Source organism: Vigna unguiculata, chromosome 7 (genome assembly GCF_004118075.2).
Source record: "Vigna unguiculata cultivar IT97K-499-35 chromosome 7, ASM411807v1, whole genome shotgun sequence".
Lineage (NCBI taxonomy): Eukaryota > Viridiplantae > Streptophyta > Magnoliopsida > Fabales > Fabaceae > Vigna > Vigna unguiculata.
The window spans coordinates 30,931,222-30,950,529 of NC_040285.1; the positions used below are offsets into that span (position 1 = coordinate 30,931,222).

The 19,308-nt window shown below is 29.7% G+C and overlaps 1 protein-coding gene across 5 annotated transcripts; it reads right to left on the reverse strand.

Annotated features, from left to right (window-relative positions):
* Positions 1-1,100: 1,100 nt before the first annotated feature.
* On the reverse strand, positions 1,101-7,526 carry LOC114191023. Of its 5 annotated transcripts, none has more exons than XM_028080161.1 (8): positions 7,354-7,523; positions 5,690-6,906; positions 4,740-4,858; positions 3,174-3,755; positions 2,598-2,910; positions 1,862-2,027; positions 1,593-1,695; positions 1,366-1,483 (listed from the first exon to the last, which is right to left on the reverse strand). In XM_028080161.1, exons 2-8 carry the CDS (start codon positions 6,833-6,835, stop codon positions 1,366-1,368), a joined length of 2,547 nt encoding a protein of 848 aa, XP_027935962.1. In that variant the 5' UTR covers positions 6,836-6,906; positions 7,354-7,523. The 5 variants fall into 5 exon arrangements, with proteins under 5 accessions (XP_027935959.1, XP_027935962.1, XP_027935960.1 ...); XM_028080159.1 differs by having other exon boundaries at positions 5,690-7,161; XM_028080160.1 differs by having other exon boundaries at positions 5,690-7,209.
* Between the last annotated feature and the right edge of the window lie 11,782 nt (positions 7,527-19,308).

Consider the following 19,308-nt stretch of genomic DNA (forward strand, 5'->3'; position numbering starts at 1 on the left):
TTAAATAAGCACACGGGAAATTAGCTTTCGTTTAGGTAAGGTAGCAGGCAAATAGCTTTGGATGTGTACGTATTATCTTGAAAGGAGGTAATATGTTATTTTACAGTTTCACTTTACCTACTTGCATTTATTTGTTGTAATAGACAACTTATTAATGTTTTTTCACGTTTATGAATGCTTAAATTACTACAATATTTAAGCAAACGCAAAGGGAATATAACAAGTTACTCATAAAACTAACTATTGCAGTAATCAATTGCCCTAAACGCCAAAATACAGTAAATTAAATTTCATGCAAGCCCTTACTTTGAATCAACTGGTACTCAAGATCAACATATCTTTTGTACGAACGAAGAACAGAAGAAAAAGGGTTAAATATGTTTTTGGTCCCTTAATTTTCAGTGAATTTTGGAATTAGTCCATTTTGAAACTTTGGACCAATTTAGTCCTTCATTTCTCGAAATATGTGGATTTAGTCCTTTTAATAAAATTTTGTTAGGTTTATTTGATGTTTCGTACGCATTTTAGGATTGTATTTGAGTTGTTTATATTGTTTGACACATTTTTGCTTGAATGTTAAGTCAAATACTATTGTGAAACGCGCTTGAAATGTCAAATAAACTTAACAAAATTTGATTAAAAGGACTAAATCCACGTATTTCAAAAGATGAAGGACTAAATTGGTTCAAAGTTTCAAAATAGACTAATTCCAAAATTCACTGAAAGTTAAGGGATAAAAACATATTTATCCCGAAGAAAAATAAAAGGAATACAACACCTAATATACTTTTGGTGTTATAGGCATAACTTCTTTTGTTGCCCAATTTATCTTATTTGTTACAATTAGAGTTAGTAACCTATAAATCTTTTGAATATAATTCCTCTAGTAATGATGATTGTAAATTGTAAGATTAAGAATTTAGACAATATCAATTAACCATTAAAAGAAACCAAAAACATACAAAATTGAACACCAGTTACTTTGAAGTCGCCAAAGCCGGTTGAGAATTATTTGAGAAAAAAAATTCTGAAAATATGCAGTATAAGAAGTAACCAGTTCCTATTTACGATATACTGAGGCAAAGTATTGACCATCTCTCTTTTTTGGTAATTCTGTTTTTATTCATATACAAGATTGGAATTTTCAACGAAATTTTTTTGGAAAGAATAATCAGGGCAACTATTTATTTACGTAAGAATGATGAATTAACAGCGCCATTTGTTAATCCAAAATATACAATTCGTGGAGTTCCATATAATCAGAAAAACAATGGCATCTACTGAACACTTATAAATAAGAACCTCTTGAGAATCGACATCAACTCCATCAGATTTTTTCTTCTCCGTGTCCTTTTAACTTCCTTTTTACAGTATGGAATATGCTCGGACCACCTCAACAATTGGTGCTCGGCATAAAGGACACTTACCACCACCACGAATTAACTCATTGGCACATTTTGAACAAGTGCACATGTGCCCGCATCTGCAACAAATTGCAATTTGGAGAAAGGAAGAAACAAAACCATTGTTCAGAAAAGTTACGAGTATAAAGTACAGACCCCAAAATGAAATGTACAGTATAATGTATATACCTGTACAAAAGAGAATCGATATGGTTATCACAACAAACACAGCAAGTTCCTTTTTTCACATGCCCCCATTTAGACCCATCATCAGATGTCTCAGCATCCAATCCTACAAAATAAATTAATATATAATATGAATAAAAGGATATAAAGAAAGATAAACACCTATAACTGACATTTAAATAAGTCAACTTGCACTATCATGAAAAGAATTAAACCCCTCATACGAAGTTAAAAAAAATGACTGCATTGACAGAAGAGAAAATAAATCACACCTTTTTCACCGGCTGAACGGTTCAGAGCTGCAGATACTTCCTGTCTGACAGAGCGCTGCAACTCCAGTTGCATATCCATGCAGGCCTCCAACATCCTCTGCATGTGATTCATACCTTGCTGAAGTCTTGCCATATCTGATCTTAAATCATTCATTATCTCCCACTCCTGCTCCCAACCAGCAAACAATACCAGTACTTCAAAAAGGATTTTAATAAAACACAGTATGAAAACTATTTAGGCTAAGAAAGAACTCCAGAAATGAGAGGTAAAATAAGTTGACCGATTCTCAGAAAGGCAAATCAATATTCAATACCTGAATGACATCAAAGATTTCAAACGATAATTAGCATAAGATTATAAGCTACCTAGAAATCATTTTAATTAGACTATGTTTATAAACTACTTAGAATTCATTTTAGTATAATGTTGTTAGATTCAACTAATACTTTTACTTGGACGCCTTAATAAATATATGTGGCATCATTTAACACGTAGCAATCAACACAGAATGTAATGGAAGAGATATGAACAACATCCTAAACCCAATCAAATTTAATAATTGTCTAGCTTAAGGTGAGTGTTTACTAGCTTGGTAGTGACCACTTAAGATTCGGCAAAGAAATGCCTAGATTGGTTGCGTGTAAATGAGAGAAAGAAAGAAGTAACGTAATACTATTCTACATGATATTACATGAATGGAAGTCCACAAGGAAATTAGATCTGAAAGATGCTCACAATTTCAGAACGATGCATGTTATGGCGAGACCATCCAGTTTGATGTAAATCCTGGTGCCACAGAGGTTGTGGCGGAGGCACAGGTGGAGATGGCAACACCAGTGAAGGTCTGTTAATTGTTTCATGCTGACCCTCAGCTCGTTCACCATTCTGCTGATCTGGGTCCCGTTCAGGTGAAGCAGGAGTTGGTGTTGGCAAGTTTCGATGCAAATCCCAGTCAATTGGTGCACGACCTTGCCTTTGTACATATGACTGTATTAGTTGGTCCAGACTTTCACGGAAACCACTGCGTAGAAGGTTAGAAACACTTCTCCTGAAATATTTGCAAAAATCCATAACGATCATGAGGCTCACTGGCAAGAATAAATGAAAGACAATAAATGAAGTATCGACCACATTCAGTACAATCTCAATGTATAAATTGCCTACTCGTTCAGATTTTGTAAAGGGTAAAACAGATATTGGATGAAAAGCAAGTCATTCTTGTGAGAAACACCTCTGATTTCCATTTCATAAAGGCCCATTGGGACAAATTGAAATCCATCTGAGGCAAAAGATCCAAAAGGAAAAAATTACCTGCTCAGAAGTTCTCTAAGCTCCATACTGTATACATTATCATCATCAGGTGGATGAAATCTATTGAATCTTCTAACAGGAACCCCACGGTGATTCCTCGAAACTCCAGAAGGTCCATCAGACCAATTACCAGCAGTTTCCCTTGTGTTATCTTCATGCCAAATTCTTTGAGCTTCCCGTGGATGAGGATCTTCCCCAGCTAAATTTCTGGGAGGTTCCTGCGGCCAATCATTGACTGACCTTCCATCTCTCGTCTGATTGAATGGACTCTGTTGCCAATTTCCTCCCCCTTCCTCAGCAATTTGTTCCTGCCAATTCCCTCCTTGGTTACCAGTTTCTTGCCAACTAATACTCTCACTTGTGCTACTCTCCATAGTTCCTGTTCCATTAGGCAACTGACGCACATCAGTTTCCAGGTTCCTAATCTGCTGTTGTTCATAATTTTCTTGTTGGCCATCTACCATACTGTTTGTTTGGTTTTCATCCCCTCTTGTTTCAGTGGCATTATTATTTGATGTGGTATCAGGATTTGTGCCTGCTTGACCACGGACAATATTTTCTAATCTTGAACGAAACCCCTCCCTGGATTACATATTTAAGAATCAATGAATGACAATGAACTAGTAACTATGACAGGAACAAATTGCACGCACAGTATTCATTGACATACCATATTGGAATAGAACTATAGAAGCATAATCATAAACATATTTATTATAAGCATACGTTAAATAAAAATGTTAAAAGGATATAAACAAAACAAGCCAAGTTAACACACATGGTATAGCCCAGCGTCTTATCAAAGGTCATAAATATATACAGCTCAGAAAATAGAGTAAGAAACTTACGAGAACAAACTAAAGTGCTAACAAACATAACTTAATAAATGGGAATTATAAAAAATAATAATTTAATCATAAATATTTTATTTACAGTGCCACTTGGAAGAGAAGAAACCTATTATAAGTAAGACCACAAAAATCAGCGAGAATGTGTTATTGGTACATTGTCATTCTGAACAAAAATGAAATTTTCTTGCAGAATAAATAAAAATAAACATTCATTTAAAACCATCAACAAACAAATATCAAAAGAAATTATACTCTTCCCCATACCAAGACTATTTCCAATGATATAATGAATTAGAATGAAAATCAACCATTGTGCACGAAATTACATAATGCAAGACATGGAGTCCATAAAAATTCCACCAACGTGTGCCTAGGTTACTACTTCTTGACACAGATGTTAGATCATCTCAATTACTTTTATTTTATTTACCAAAAGCTACTACTCCCTGTCACAAATAAGTATTGGCAGAAGAAACACCCACATATTGGATTTAAAAGAGAACATTCATTTTCATTATAGGATAGTATAACATATTTCTTTCTTATCTTGGAGAAGCCTAAGATATAACAAGGTAAGGCCCAGTTTTATTTTGGATCAGTTTAGCCTCTAACAATAAAAGAAACAAAAATAAAAGCCCTAACTAGATTGAATAAATAATGAAACGGGTGGGGGTGGGAGTTGGGGGACACTTTGGAAAACTCTTGAATTGCATACCTTAAACCAGAGACTGTGTGCCGTTGTCTTAGCTGAACTAATTCACTTGCGGCCATAGATGGTGGCCTCTCGTCTTCAACAGTTCTTTCATTTCGGAGGAATCTACCTCTAAGCAGTGACTGAAAGATGTAATTTCACATAGATAGTAAATTTACAAGAACAAGTAATCATGGTGAAAAAAAAAATTTAATCGAAGTGATGAGTGCATAAACATCTCCTAATCAAATGATTTGTCAAAATTTCAAAATAATTAAAAACAAAAAAGTAATCAACTGAATAAATCAAATTGAAAAAGAAAGCAATAAATTTTAAGAAACAATAAAAGATCTCTTATAATAAGCATATTATATATAGAAACAATTTGGCCCACTATCCTCCATGACAATTGACAGAACCAAAGGAATTAAGAGAAATGTTCTTCCTTCCTTCTATTATTCCCCCCAAGAAAAAGGTTTGCTAACCCAGAGCACAGAAATGCCATTGAATAATATTCAAAATATGCCATGTATCAGGCAAGAAAATAACTAGGCACATTTAGCAATCTTAGTATTCCCTTCTAGAAAAAAGTTCGGTGATCCAGACCACAGAAATACCTCTTTAATAATATTCTAAAAATGTCACGCATCTGGCAAAAAAATAACACAGCACATGTAGCAACTTTAAATACTAGGACCAATAGCAATTGATAATCATATCCAAGGAGGGAGAAACCACAATCAAAACCAGACAAGTTAGCTTAGAAGAGTGGAAACCACGTGCAAATCACTTAATATTAAGACAAAGAAAAATGCTCACTTTTAACAGATATTATGTTAAATAGTGCAACTATCAAAGCCTCAAACTAAACTCAGGTTCTTATACAATTCGTTACCTCCATGATCATCTCAGGTTTTCTATTAAGTGAAGACACCATCAGTTGCAAAAAATTTCAAATAGAGTACTCAACAAACCTGAATACGATTGCGATGAGCAAAATCAGAAACAGCTCGATGCTCTAGCAATCCCTGCAGCTCTCTTTGTCTTTCCCTTTCTATCCTCACAAGCAAATCAACTAGAGCCTGTCTTCCACGCAACCTCAACATGTCCCGCCGAACATGCTCTGGCTGACTCTCATCATTGTCAGCTACATCACGGACTGGATCAGCTTGAGCACCGTCACTTACTTGAGAATCCCTACGGCTCCCACGCGAACCTCTCTGCTGGCTAGTCATTTGTACCCATTCCCTGACAATTCTTACCCTCTCACGCTCTGTTTCTCCAAGCCATTCTGCTCTCCGGTTATTGTTTCGCTGACTCACATTGGAGGAATGATCACTAATGCCACTTTCCATCCACCCCCGAACAATCTGTCTAACTCTCTCCCTCTCAACTTCGCCAAGATCAGGAGATTGCTCCCTGCTAGACCCGTTATGATCCCCATGTGCATTCCTCGACCCAATCTGATCATGTGACCAAGTACCATAATCATTTTCACTTTCACTTGCATCCCCCAAACTCCCATGATTCTCACTGCCTCGACTATCTGACATGGTACTGGACACATTGGTATTAGAGTCAGAATTCCTCTGCTGCCGCAACCTTACCCTCATCCTTTCCCGTGCCCGGTTCAACAAATGTTCATCTTCCAATTCACGCCACATCTGCAAAATGGCAGACGCCTGAGTGCTTGGCCTCTCCACAGCCCCCTCCTGGCCAGAAGTTGGAGACTGTGAGCCCCTCAGAAAAGAAGAATCCAACATCGAGACTGTATGCAAACCCGCAAGCGCCATCAATTCAGACTCTCGATTCCTCCTCTCAATAGTAGTTATCATTTCCTGTGCCTGCCGTGCAGCCCATCTGCTCAAAATTCTTGAATGCCTCCGGCGTGCAGCCGACGACTCCGCCAAATCATCCCCTTCAAGGTCAGACCTCCGTCTCCTCCGAACCAGCTGATCGCTCTCATCATCCTCGTCATCAGGTGCGCGGGAGGAGCTACATGAAGCAAACGGCATACACTCATCCAAGTGCCCACGCATAAACTCCTCCAGCCCCCTCTCAAACTCGGAATGGGAATCAGCAGGCTCGGGTTTCTGCTGTAGCGGCTGAAAATCTGTCATCCTCACAGAAAATTCCTTCCTCTACCCTCCTCTCACCACTACACTATAGAGAACCCAACCAACCTCTATCCCTGTACGTATCAACCCACGAAGCATAAATACACCTCAAACAAACTCCATTCCTAAGACTAACATAAATACAGAGCAGTGCTAAGCCACCACCATTTCAATCTCTCGGAAACCGAAAAGGAAAACAAAAAAGAAAAAGAAAAAAGGGAACCCCAATCTGGGAGTGAAGGCCATGGGGAAACAGGGGAAACAGGGGAAGAAATGAAAAAGGGTTTCCCTAATTAAACTGAAATTCAAAGCCCCACCGAACATGCCACCTGATAAACGATGCGAGTCAAAATCAACATACACAACCACGAAGAATTCTGGTGCAGAAAAATAAGAACAAAAGAAAAGAAAAAGAAAATTGCCGAAATCAAGCCAAATTATCGAAATTAAATCAAATTCGGGATCACCGAAAATGGGAAGGTGAGGTGGAAACCGAAGCAGGGAAGAGGCATAGCACTTACCTGGGATGAAGGGGGAAATGGAAACCCTAGATTTCGTGGTAATGGAGGAAAATTGAGAAGCGAAGAGAGAAAATTTTGGTGAAAAAAATGGAAATAGAACACAAAACAACGCAAACAGAAAAAGAAGGAGAGATGGGAAGAGCCTTTGATGGGACAATTTATAAATTATTACAGGAGAGAGAAATAAGAGAGAGATTGGTGTGTGCCTAATCTAATCTAATCTTAACACGAAATTTGTGTTTTCCATTAACCATGTTTTTTCTTTTACAAAAAAACAAACAAAAACAAACAAAAAGACTCAGTTTTTATTAAAAGCTTTGCTCCACTCCACCTATATTTCACATTAAAAAAATCATTATGCTCGTTATTTTTTTATATAGATAAAACACTTATAATCTTGTCGCAAATTTTATTATCCACGCAGATCTAAAAAGATCTGGTTTGCAAACATTTTACTTAAGTGAAAGTTTTAATCATGATAAACAAACTTAGTGTTTTTTAACTCAAATAAACTTAATTTGGTAATTTCTAATATACTAATCCTTTTGTACAGTAACAATATTTGTGAGCAATTTATTATTTTGACGTATTTCTTAAATATCAACTGAAAGGTAGTTTCTGACACCCCTTATAACTAACTTTTTAGTTATTTTCTGTTAACAATAACTTTAATACGGTCTAACTTATTTTAATATTACAATTTTGAATTTTTTTTATTATAAATTTGAATATATTTTCAAAGTTAGCATCAAATTTATCTAATGTTATATGTGATGGATTTATATATATTTTTTTCATCGTATGGTTAGTCTTGCACATATGAGATATTTGACACAAGTTTTACATCAAAATCTTAAGGTAAATAGTGTTATGGGTTTTTATTCTTATATAGTATTTAACTTTGTCTATTATATCCAATGTGAGACTTTTTGACTCACACTTGGACTATTCCCAACAATGTGGTAGAAATTCGCTTAAGTCTTCATGTAAATGTGGAGAGTGTGATAGAAATTTAATTAGGATGCATATTTACGAATTTTAAGAGTCATATAATTACAATATGAATTATAAGGATCATATAATTACATTAACATATCATGGGTGTTGGGAATTTATAGGAGTTATGAAAATATAAGAGATATGAGATATATGATAGATATAAGAAATGTTATATGGAAGAACTTGTTATCTTATTTTAATCAATATATATATATATATAATACAATATAATACAATATGTAATAAAATATAAAACATAAAATATTTATAATATCTCAATCTTTATTTCATAATTTTAAAATTGAAAAATATTTTTAAAAACATAAATATTTTCTAAAAATTAATTTAAATAGAAAATATATTAAGTAAATATTTTGTCATATAATAATTTATTGAAGAGATCGAGCAAACCATGAATGATGTCGCCCGGTTGGAATTTGCTATTGAATCTGATTACAATGAATTTGAAATTGGTATGGATGAAGTTGAAGTTGACAAACACAATGTTATCTTTAATTTATTAGAGAGTGTTATCAACTTTGATATCAATATGAGTGACTTGAAAGATTTTCGTTATTTATCATTAGATCCGTTAAATCAAACTCAATGTGCGTTATTCACTCTTCATCACGTTTTATAAAATGGTCAATCGACAATCACATTTGAATAAATAAAAAATAGTTATCAAATAACTTTATTTAATTTATTTTTTAATTTAAGTCACAAGAATTATTGATCCAGTAAATTTTTTTTTTCTAAATACAAATTGAAACGAAATGGGAATTTAAATGAGTGCATGTAAGATAGTAAATCTTTTCAGATATCATAATTTACTAATTTTGTCATTTTTAAGGCAAAGCAAGGAACTCATTATAGTTTTAAAATATTTTCTATAATTCTATTCCTTTTTCCATCGTCTCGCCTTTTTTTTTGTACATATATTTTCGTAAGTCTTAATTTAAATTGATAGCTTCTAGGAGGAATTTTATTGTCCTTTAATATCGATAAAATAAAAACTACTGCATCATCAATTTTTCTTTTTTAATACAAAAAATAATATTTGTTTTTCTTCTTGTGACAATAAAAATTTATAGTACTAAAGTGAAATTAAATAGCTGTAAGCTTTAACAGGCATGTCTTAATTAAAATTCACACATCTTTGACTTTAGGTTCACTTTCAATAGAATTAAAATTTCTTGTAATAAGTGAAAGCCACGAAAGTACAACTACAAGAGTAAAATAACTTCAAGAAGCAAAACTCTATTAATTCTTTACCTTTTTCCTTAATTAAACTCGTAATGTTTTGTCTTATGTCTTCTTCTTTTTTTCTTGTTCAATATATATTTATATGGTAAGTCTTCCTCTCCTTTACAACTTCGGATGTATATTTGCTAGACACTAGTGTATCCTTCAATTGAAATAACTTTTTTTGGTTGTTTACTTTAATGAAATAAATTTATTTGTAAAATCTTATTTTAAATCATTAGTAATATCTTTTCGGGTACTGAAATAATTTTAATTTTTAAAAAATGGTTTCATAATATTCAATTTTAAAATAAACTTTAGAGATAATAAAATATTAACAAGACAAAAGTAAAATAGTTTCTATTAAATGTAAATACATAGAAAATGACATTTTAAAGGTGATACTAGTATAAAAATAATGAGACTCGATTATTTTAACATTCAAAAGTTTTAGTATAAATAGTTTTATTATAAACAAGTATCATTATTTTAAAACACATCACTTATCTAGAAACTACTTTTCTAGAGTTATTTAGCTTCTCACTATAAGTCCTTCCTCCCTGGTCATCTGATTGAAGAATTGATATTGTAGTAGTGATCCTCATGACGAGCTCTTCATTTTAAATCATCGTTCACATAAGTTCAGTTTCAATCATTTTTCTTTATATATATATATATATATATATATATATATATATATATATATATATATATATATATATATATATATATATATATATATATATATATCCACTTGCATGCATGCGTCTTTTTAATCATCAGTATGAGTCTCTACTCATCAGTTACCATAAGAGTATGTCCTGGTCGTTTTTGTGATGTTTCTATGAGTAGAAAGAGCATCCTGTAGAGTTAGAATTGTTTGGCATTTTTAGAGTTGTCTAAGTTGGATAATAAGTAAGGGAAAATAATTGCACTATTTTTAAGTTATAAACATGTTTGAATTACTAATTTCATGATTGTACTATGATTTATCGACATGATTGAGTTGTGTGATGAGTTTTACCTGTTGAATTGGGGGTTAAATCCTCAAATTTACATTATTTGATTATATGATGAGACTTTGAAATGTTGTATGACTAGTACTACAAATGTGATAAATTGAGTTGACAATGTTGTCAACTTGTAAATTGTATGTTTTGGCATCTGTAATGGCTTAGATTGGACTGCGATAACATAATTATGCAGAATCACGTTCTGCAAAATTATTTAGACTCGTTGAGCAAGAATACACTCGCTGAACGAAACCGAAGTTAGGGAGCTTACCGACTTTGTTGTTGCTGAGTGAGAATACCCTTGTTGGGCGAATTTTGGAGGAATTTACCTTTGTAAGTTCTATTAATTTATTCATTGATCAAGTGGGTCGGACTTTAGGCACTACTTGCTGAGCAAATGTATGATTTCGCTGAGATTATATATCATAATCTAGTAGTCATTTTTTAGACTCAATTTTGGTTTGTTGTGGAAAGTGTGGATTATTACTTAGGAAATTATTGGTATGAAATTGAATCAAGATCGGTGATATGAGGTTGAATTGAGATTTGTTGATGCTAATTCAAGGAGAATTAGTATTGATTTATAATAGTACATGCATTGGCATATGGATCCAGTTGGAAGTTATCCTAGCGCTTTAATGACCATCAAATTCTCAAGTAGAGAAGGATGGGGCATGGAGTGAGAGGAGCAAGAGGTCCTAGTCTAGGGATTTTACCTTGGTCAAACATGTTTAACAGACTAACCATGTTAACCTTGTGTGTGGTAGGGTAAAATTCATTGGCAATGGCTTTGCAAAGCAGTAAAGGCCACCACAAGTGCACAACTTGTCAGGATTTAATATCAATGCATGTATCCGGATAATTGAGTCTTGTTTAAGTCATTATATGTGATATCTTTACCAATGATTTATATGATTGATTAAGTATGTGATGATTTTTTTTCTATCATATGAAGAACTCTTTTACACATTAACTTACCCTTCTCTTGTGTTTTTGTCTTGTGTTTTTTTTTTTTTTTTTGCAGCGATCACCTATGCGATGATAGCAGATGAAGTTGCATGTTTAGGGCACTTCTGGATGATGAGGAGTCATTAGTTAGATTAGTGGAATGTTTCGGGGAGCTATCTATGGTAAGTGGTTAGCCTTTGTATAGAACTTTGTGGATTTTTAGTTTGTTTGTATAAATGTTATATTTTTATAGTCCTATCTTTTGTAAAATTGTATTAATATACTTTATACACTAGTTTTTATCTGTTTTAAATATTATGATGAAACATCATATTTAATTAGTTTTAAGATACTAAAATTGAGATATTATAATGTTAAATTTTGAAATTAAACAAAATCTTGTAGTTTTATAAATAGAGTCATAAGGTTGTATTTTTTTTTTCGTGTCAAGTATCAAGTATAAGTATAGAATTTCATATTGAGAAGAATCTAGAAAGTGACGTGTAAAAATATATCTATAAATACTAAACTATTTATTTTTTATGAAAGTAGTATCATGAACAAATCCTGAATCTTCATAATGTTCTTCTAAGAAAAAAAAATCAATAATAGTATTAAAATTAAATTTATCTTAGCAATTGATTTAAATATAAACAAAAACATGTTTCATGGTCGTAAAGTTCCAATTCAACCAAAATTAGGATAAAAAAAATGTATTAAGATACGTGGACAATACATGGTTCGTTTATTGTCTTAAAATTCACGATAAAATTCAATTTTCATATCTAATAGAAAAATAACTAAGAGTTAAAAAGTTATACTTCAGATAAAAATATATATAAAATGATATTAAAAAGTATTTTCTAAGTCTAGTTTAATTTTATTAAATCAAATAAAAAAATAAATTTATATTTATTTATATATTTTAAATCGATCTTAATCTATAACAATATATAAAGGAGATTCCCTTTTTGTGTCTACTTTTCAAAATACCGATTTTACCCTTTAAATATAACAATTTATTAAATATTTTAAAATTGACTGTTACTTTTACAAAAATTTTATAAAATCAGATGTATCTGCTTTTTCTTTATTTATTAATGGTTATTCTTTTATCTGTTATGATATATTTCACTTTATTTTTAATAAATATAATTCTAATATATATATATATATATATATATATTAACTTAATAACATTATAATATTATCACCTACTAATATAATATCACGTATATTTAAAAAATACATACACATATCTTATAATTTTTTTCGTTGTTGGGGTTGAAAAAAAAAATCCAAAACATCCCGCTCAACTTTTTGTTTTTTCATGACAATACCCTAAAAAGATCTGAGGGTCATCCATTCATTAGTTTGGAAAATGGAAAGAAACATGAACGAGACTTCTAAAGAAAACATGTAATTACTGTGTAGTTTTCTTACGTTGTTTTAATGAAAAAAAAATATCAAAAAAATATTTTTAAAAAAATTAAGGGAGAAATGGCACTCTTCCTTCCCAGAAAAAGCAGGTAAATTAAGAGTATTTAAGAAGTGTGCAAAAAGATATTTTTGGTCCTTTACTAATTTTATTCCGTATGGCTAGATACGTGGACATCTGCTTATTACATTCTCATAAATCACATTTTTTAAATAAAATATTATGTACAAAGCAAGTCCAAATAAGTGGTCATAAAATATATACCGATAAAATAGGAAAAAAAAAACAGAATTTAGTTAAGTAAATATAACATCCTAAACATGTAATTTTGAATATATTCAAATATATAAATTTTACATATTTTCATATATATATATATATATATATATATATATATATATATATATATATTAATTTTTATTATAAAGATAAAATAATAATCTTATATTTTAGGGTTAAATATGTTTTTGGTCCCTCAAGTTTCAGTGAATTTTGGAATTAGTCCCTCTTCAAAATTTTATACCAATTTAGTCCTTCATCTTTAGAAATGCATGAATTTAGTCATTTTACCAACTTTTATGAAGTTTATTTAACATTTTAAACGCATTTTATGATAATATTTGAGTTAACATTGAAGCAAAAATATGTCAAACGGTGTAAATAATTCAAATACTATCATGAAATGCGTTTGAAATGTCAGATAAACTTAACAAAATTTGATTAAAATGACTAAATTCACGCATTTTTACAGATGAATGACTAAATTGATCAAAAGTTTTAATGAGGGACTAATTCCAACCGCTGAAACTTGAGGGACCAAAAACATATTTAACCCTATATTTTAATATATTAAAACTTTTTTTATTTATCATATTAATCAAATCATTCATAAACTTTAAAAAAATTTACTTCTAAATTCACTCATCTTTACTTTTAAGTATTTAAAAAAAACAGACAAATTTTACTTCAAAATTAACTCAAATTCATTCATTCACTCTCTTTCAAATTCATCATCTATAGATAGCACACTACAATCTAAAATAATTTATTTGATTCATCTATTTATCACGATAAATTAAAGTATTTATTTATTTCACAAATACTACCATAAGTATTAGTATTAAATAAAAGTTGAAGTGTTAATCTATATAATTGAACAAATAAATAAATTAAACTTTTAAATTTTTCAAACATTATTGAATAATATTATAATATTTAAAAATATATCAAATTTTCAATATAATATATAAAAGTAGTAAATAATTACAATAAAAAAATTAAAAATGGTTCAAACCACTTACTTATCTAATGCAAATTTGAAATGTTGAATAATGACTTCACATTGTAATTTTTGCTTGAAGAAAAAAGTGACAACAATGGTTTACATTGATTTTTATCCTATTCATCAAATTGCTGAAGCTAAGTTACTTCTACTTTTATGAGTTGCTTCTAAGTTTATTCCGAATTCGGTTTAAGATTACGAGTTTATTAATCCAATGTTTGTCCATAGTTTTTTCCGGGTACATTAATAAAATTTAAATTTAAGACTTCATATAAATTATTCAGACCCTTGTTATCACACCAGTCCAATTCTTGTGGCTTAAACTTTGTTTATAGATTTGTAGAATTTTAATATGCTCACTACTTTTTCAAATTCAAACAATACACCGGTATCTTTAAGTTTAAATAAAATTTATCAATAAAAATACGTAAAACAGAGAGAATGTTATTAACCTATTAACAATAGACATCTTATTGGAAAAAATGTAAATTAAAGAACTAACACTTTTAAAATTAGGGAGAATTTATGAAAAAAAAATTAGAAATTAGAACATGCCATTTTATTGATATGACATGTCAAACTTTTAAAAAATAAATTAAAGTTAACTTAGATTATATCAATAATATTCTTAAAATTATATTTAATCTACAGTAATTTGTCAATATTCTAAATTTCAATTTAAATTAATTTCAGGCAATGTAATTGAATTTAAAATTAAATTGAAAAAAATACAATTATAAATTTAAGTGTCAACCTAAGTTATATAAAAATGAGAAAATTAAATAACAAATATTAAAAATAATGTCAATATATCTTTTATATGAATTTGTTAATGACGGCATTATCTTAAATTTCTTCCCTAATTTGTTCCTCATATTTATGTATATGATTTACTTTGATCTTTATATTATCTTATTTTTTTTCTTAAGTAAGTCTCAATATATTTTAACGGAGTCAATTTGATAATTTGTGTTAAATTAACATTAGTAGCATTTGAAATGTGTCACGAGTCAAAATTCAGAAGATGTCATATGTCAAATCAAAGGAGTTCAAAGGTAAAAAATAACCTAAATTTTGATAAGTGATATATTTAAGCAGCATTAACACCAATTTAATGACAATGACAAAATTATTGTATTTAAAAAATCTAAAAAAGGTATTAAAACCAAAGTGATCATATGCCAAAATATAAAGATCAAGTTACTAATTAAGTCATAATATAAATGTTGAGAAGATAACAAAAACAAATAATAGGTAAAAGTAAAACCCAAATCTAATTTTTGTTTTATATAAGTAATATGCAAAACAAATGGATGCACAAAATAGAGAAGGTAGAAATCAACATGTACCAAAAATTTGTTAACGTGATGAAAAGTCTCAATATGTAGAAAAAGAGTCCACAGGACATAATCAAGTAAATTTTTTCACTAATAATAATTAATAGATTAATAGGTACATCATAAGTTTTTTTGAAGTTTATAAGGATCAATAGAAAAATATTCTTGTTATCAATAATATGATAACAACACAAAAAAACTTCAATTAGTACTTCACTAAACCTCAAAGGGAACTATATAGAATAAAACATTTTCTCCAAACTAGTTTATTTGCACATGTTTACACATGATAAATTTATTGCTCTTTTTTATTCTTCACTCTTTAGTAACTTCTTTTCTTTTCTAAAAGAAAATACTCACAACTTTTATTTTCATATCTCTCACTCTCTATTTTCATTATAAAATCCTAAAAGTCTGATGCAAATGGTTACATAATTTTTAAATTACATAATGGACTAGAAGTCTACAAAGAAAGAAAACCTCATTTTTTTTTCTTAATTAAATAGTATGTGACCAATAAATTTGATCCACAATTATATATTTAGAAAAAAAACAAGTAAAAAATAAATACTAGTTCGTGAATGATAGAAATAAACTTAAACTAAATTAAATTAAATTGTCATACTTATTAATATATTTAAAAGAATTTTTTTAATTATTTATTAAAGATCTAATATCAATTAAAAATAAAATAAATAAATCACATCGATCTATAGTATATAAGACGAATATATGTAAATTTTAGCTTATAAGCCTATTTGATTGGATTCAACTAAGTTTAAATTTCACTCTTAAAAGTATTAATCATAACTTATAATCTAACACATCCATACTTTGAACTAACTAATTACCCAACAAGAACACCATAAAAGATTAAACGTCACCATTGCCATAAAACACTCTCTAGAAGTAAAAGACAGTGATGAAAGTAAGGTAATTTGGTTCCTTTAACTTTACCAGAAAAAAAAAACAGTTTTTAATTAACGAATGGAATTGTGTTTTAGTGGTGTGATTGGTTCAAGAAGTAGATTTTTATTTTTTGGATTATTTTGATGAAAAATGGATGTGTTGTATAAAGGTAGGGAATGTTTGTTGTTCCCTTTTGTGTTGGATAAATTTCCAACTTTTAGGACTCAGTACACTATGAGTACCAATTCGTACTCTCATCTCAACCATAATATATTTAATTCAAACTTTAAATTAATCGCAACTAAAAACTTGGCGATTAATGAATTTTAAATTAGGTCTTCTAAAAACCTAGAAAATTCATGTTCATTTTATCCTTCAAGCATCAACTCATCTACCTAACCAAATTAATTTGGGTCAAATGGTTTGTTCAACCATCAATCATCACACTTAGTGATTGAGCTGACCTACTATTTATATAGTTATAGCATGGATTGTGATTTTTTAAACTTTATTATACATGTTTCTCTAATTAAAAAGCTCAAAACGGAAATTAGGTTTTTCATTTTTTTTTTTTACCTGAAACTAGAGTTATATATCTTTCGCAATTCCATGAAATTACAATACATTATAGAAAATATTATGTTTAATTAATCGGATAATACTCACTTTCATTTAGATGTGTCAGTTTGGTACCCGTTTTTAAAAAAGATGTCAATTGAGTTTCAATTTTTAAAAAATGTCTCAATTAGGTCATTTTCAGCAAAAAAAAAAAACTATTAACACCGTCAACAGTATTGATATTTAAAATAAATTACAAAATTAAGTACTGATATTTATATCAAAATTTAGTGGTAAAAGTCATGAATTAACGACTTTAGTACTTTTTGTCGGAAAGGATCCTGATTAAGACATTTATCAAAAGTTAAAACTAAATTGACACATCTTTAAAAGCAGGTACTAAACTGACACATCTGAACGAAAGTGAAAGTGAGTACCATCCGACTAATTAAACCAAAATATTAATATACAAATAAGATCAATTGACTTGCAAGTTATTCTCGAGTGTTATCATATGTGTGTATTAGAATCAATTTATTAAAGTGTTTTTCTATTGATTCTTCTTCTAATCATATTAACGAGTGATTAAAAGAAAAATCACTGGTTACACCTAACCAAAATTAGTTTTACCAAGAAAATTATATTGAACGTGAATCTTCTTAAAATGTGTGGAACGGCGTGCAATTAGTTTATAATCAAAGATTATGGTGGTCCTGATTACGGAAACTAACCCAAGACCTAATTCTAGGTGGGAACCACATTTTCAAATTAATAATGATATCGCGATTCTCAAGCATGATTAGAAACTCAATAAAATAGTATTTTGGACACTCATCGAATTTTTCTTTCACCGTTAAAATATCAAACTTATATTCTCACTGATATTTTATAAGTATAATTTGATTAATAATTTAATCCAGATTGTGATTGTTGACTCAGACTCTAATGAATATATTCAATATTGAAATACTATCGTAATGTATTGGTTTGAGTTACGCACCGAAATTTATATAAAAAATAAAAGTTTAATTAGTCGGATGGTACTTACTTTTGTTTATATGTGTCAGTTTGGTATCCATTTCTAGAGATATATCAATCTAGTTCCAATTTTTGAAAAAGTGTCTTAATCATAATCCTTTCAGACAAAAATTATTAAAGTTGTTAACTTAATTAATGACTTTTATCACTAAATTTTGATATAAATATCAATACTTAATTTTGTAAATCATTTTAAATATCAATATCGTTAATAGTGTTAATAACTTTTTGCTGAAAATAACCTAATTGAGGCATTTTTCCAAAAGTTGAGACTCAATTGATGTCTTTTTAAAAGCAGGTACCAAACTGATACATCTAGATAAAAGTAAGTATTATCCGACTAATTAAACGAAAAGAAAAGAGAAAGTGTCATAGACTTCTTCTTATACGAAAACGTAGATACAATGTATTTTCCTTGAAGATTGAAGTATTTATTTTAATCCATAATGGAATTAAGAAAAATATAAAGTTAATTAGATGGATGCATGTGTTTTAGACGTTGAAGAAACCAATTCACTTGGGTTGTTTTCAAGTCACTGTCTCACCTTTCAAGGGCAGATATCTAAAATTTCGAACATTCGTCCTTGTTTGACTTCAAATTTTATATATTATTCCTCATCTTTCACCCTCGATTTTCTGAATTCTGCAAAAACTATTCACTCATTATGTTTCCAATTTGGTAGATTTCGCTTACCAGCTTCGACCTCTTCCATACTATTTAGAAAAAGAAAAATAAAATCGGAGGGAGGATAAATTATAAAACTCTTAAAAATTATTATTCAATATATACTTACTTCTTATTGTAAAAGTTATCATCCTCACAAAATTATATCAAGTTGATTCTTTTTAATATTATGTGCTTTTGTTGCTTCTACTTAGTACTTTTTTTAAAGATTCTAATACTTAAATTAATCAAAGACATTATGTGCTTAAATCAATCAAATAGTAAATATAGTAATAAATATGTAATGATAAATTATTATTGTGACTACTTTATATTTTTAATATTGGATTTTTAGTTGAACGAGTTTATAATATAATTATATTTTCAACCAAGTTTCATGATTAGTGGCAAAAGAGTCCAATTATCCAACTATTTGTCTCAATTTTAGGTTAGTTATAAGTAAATTTGAGTCTCATGACGAACAGAAATAAAAAAAAAACTTAACAAAATATATATTAAAAAAA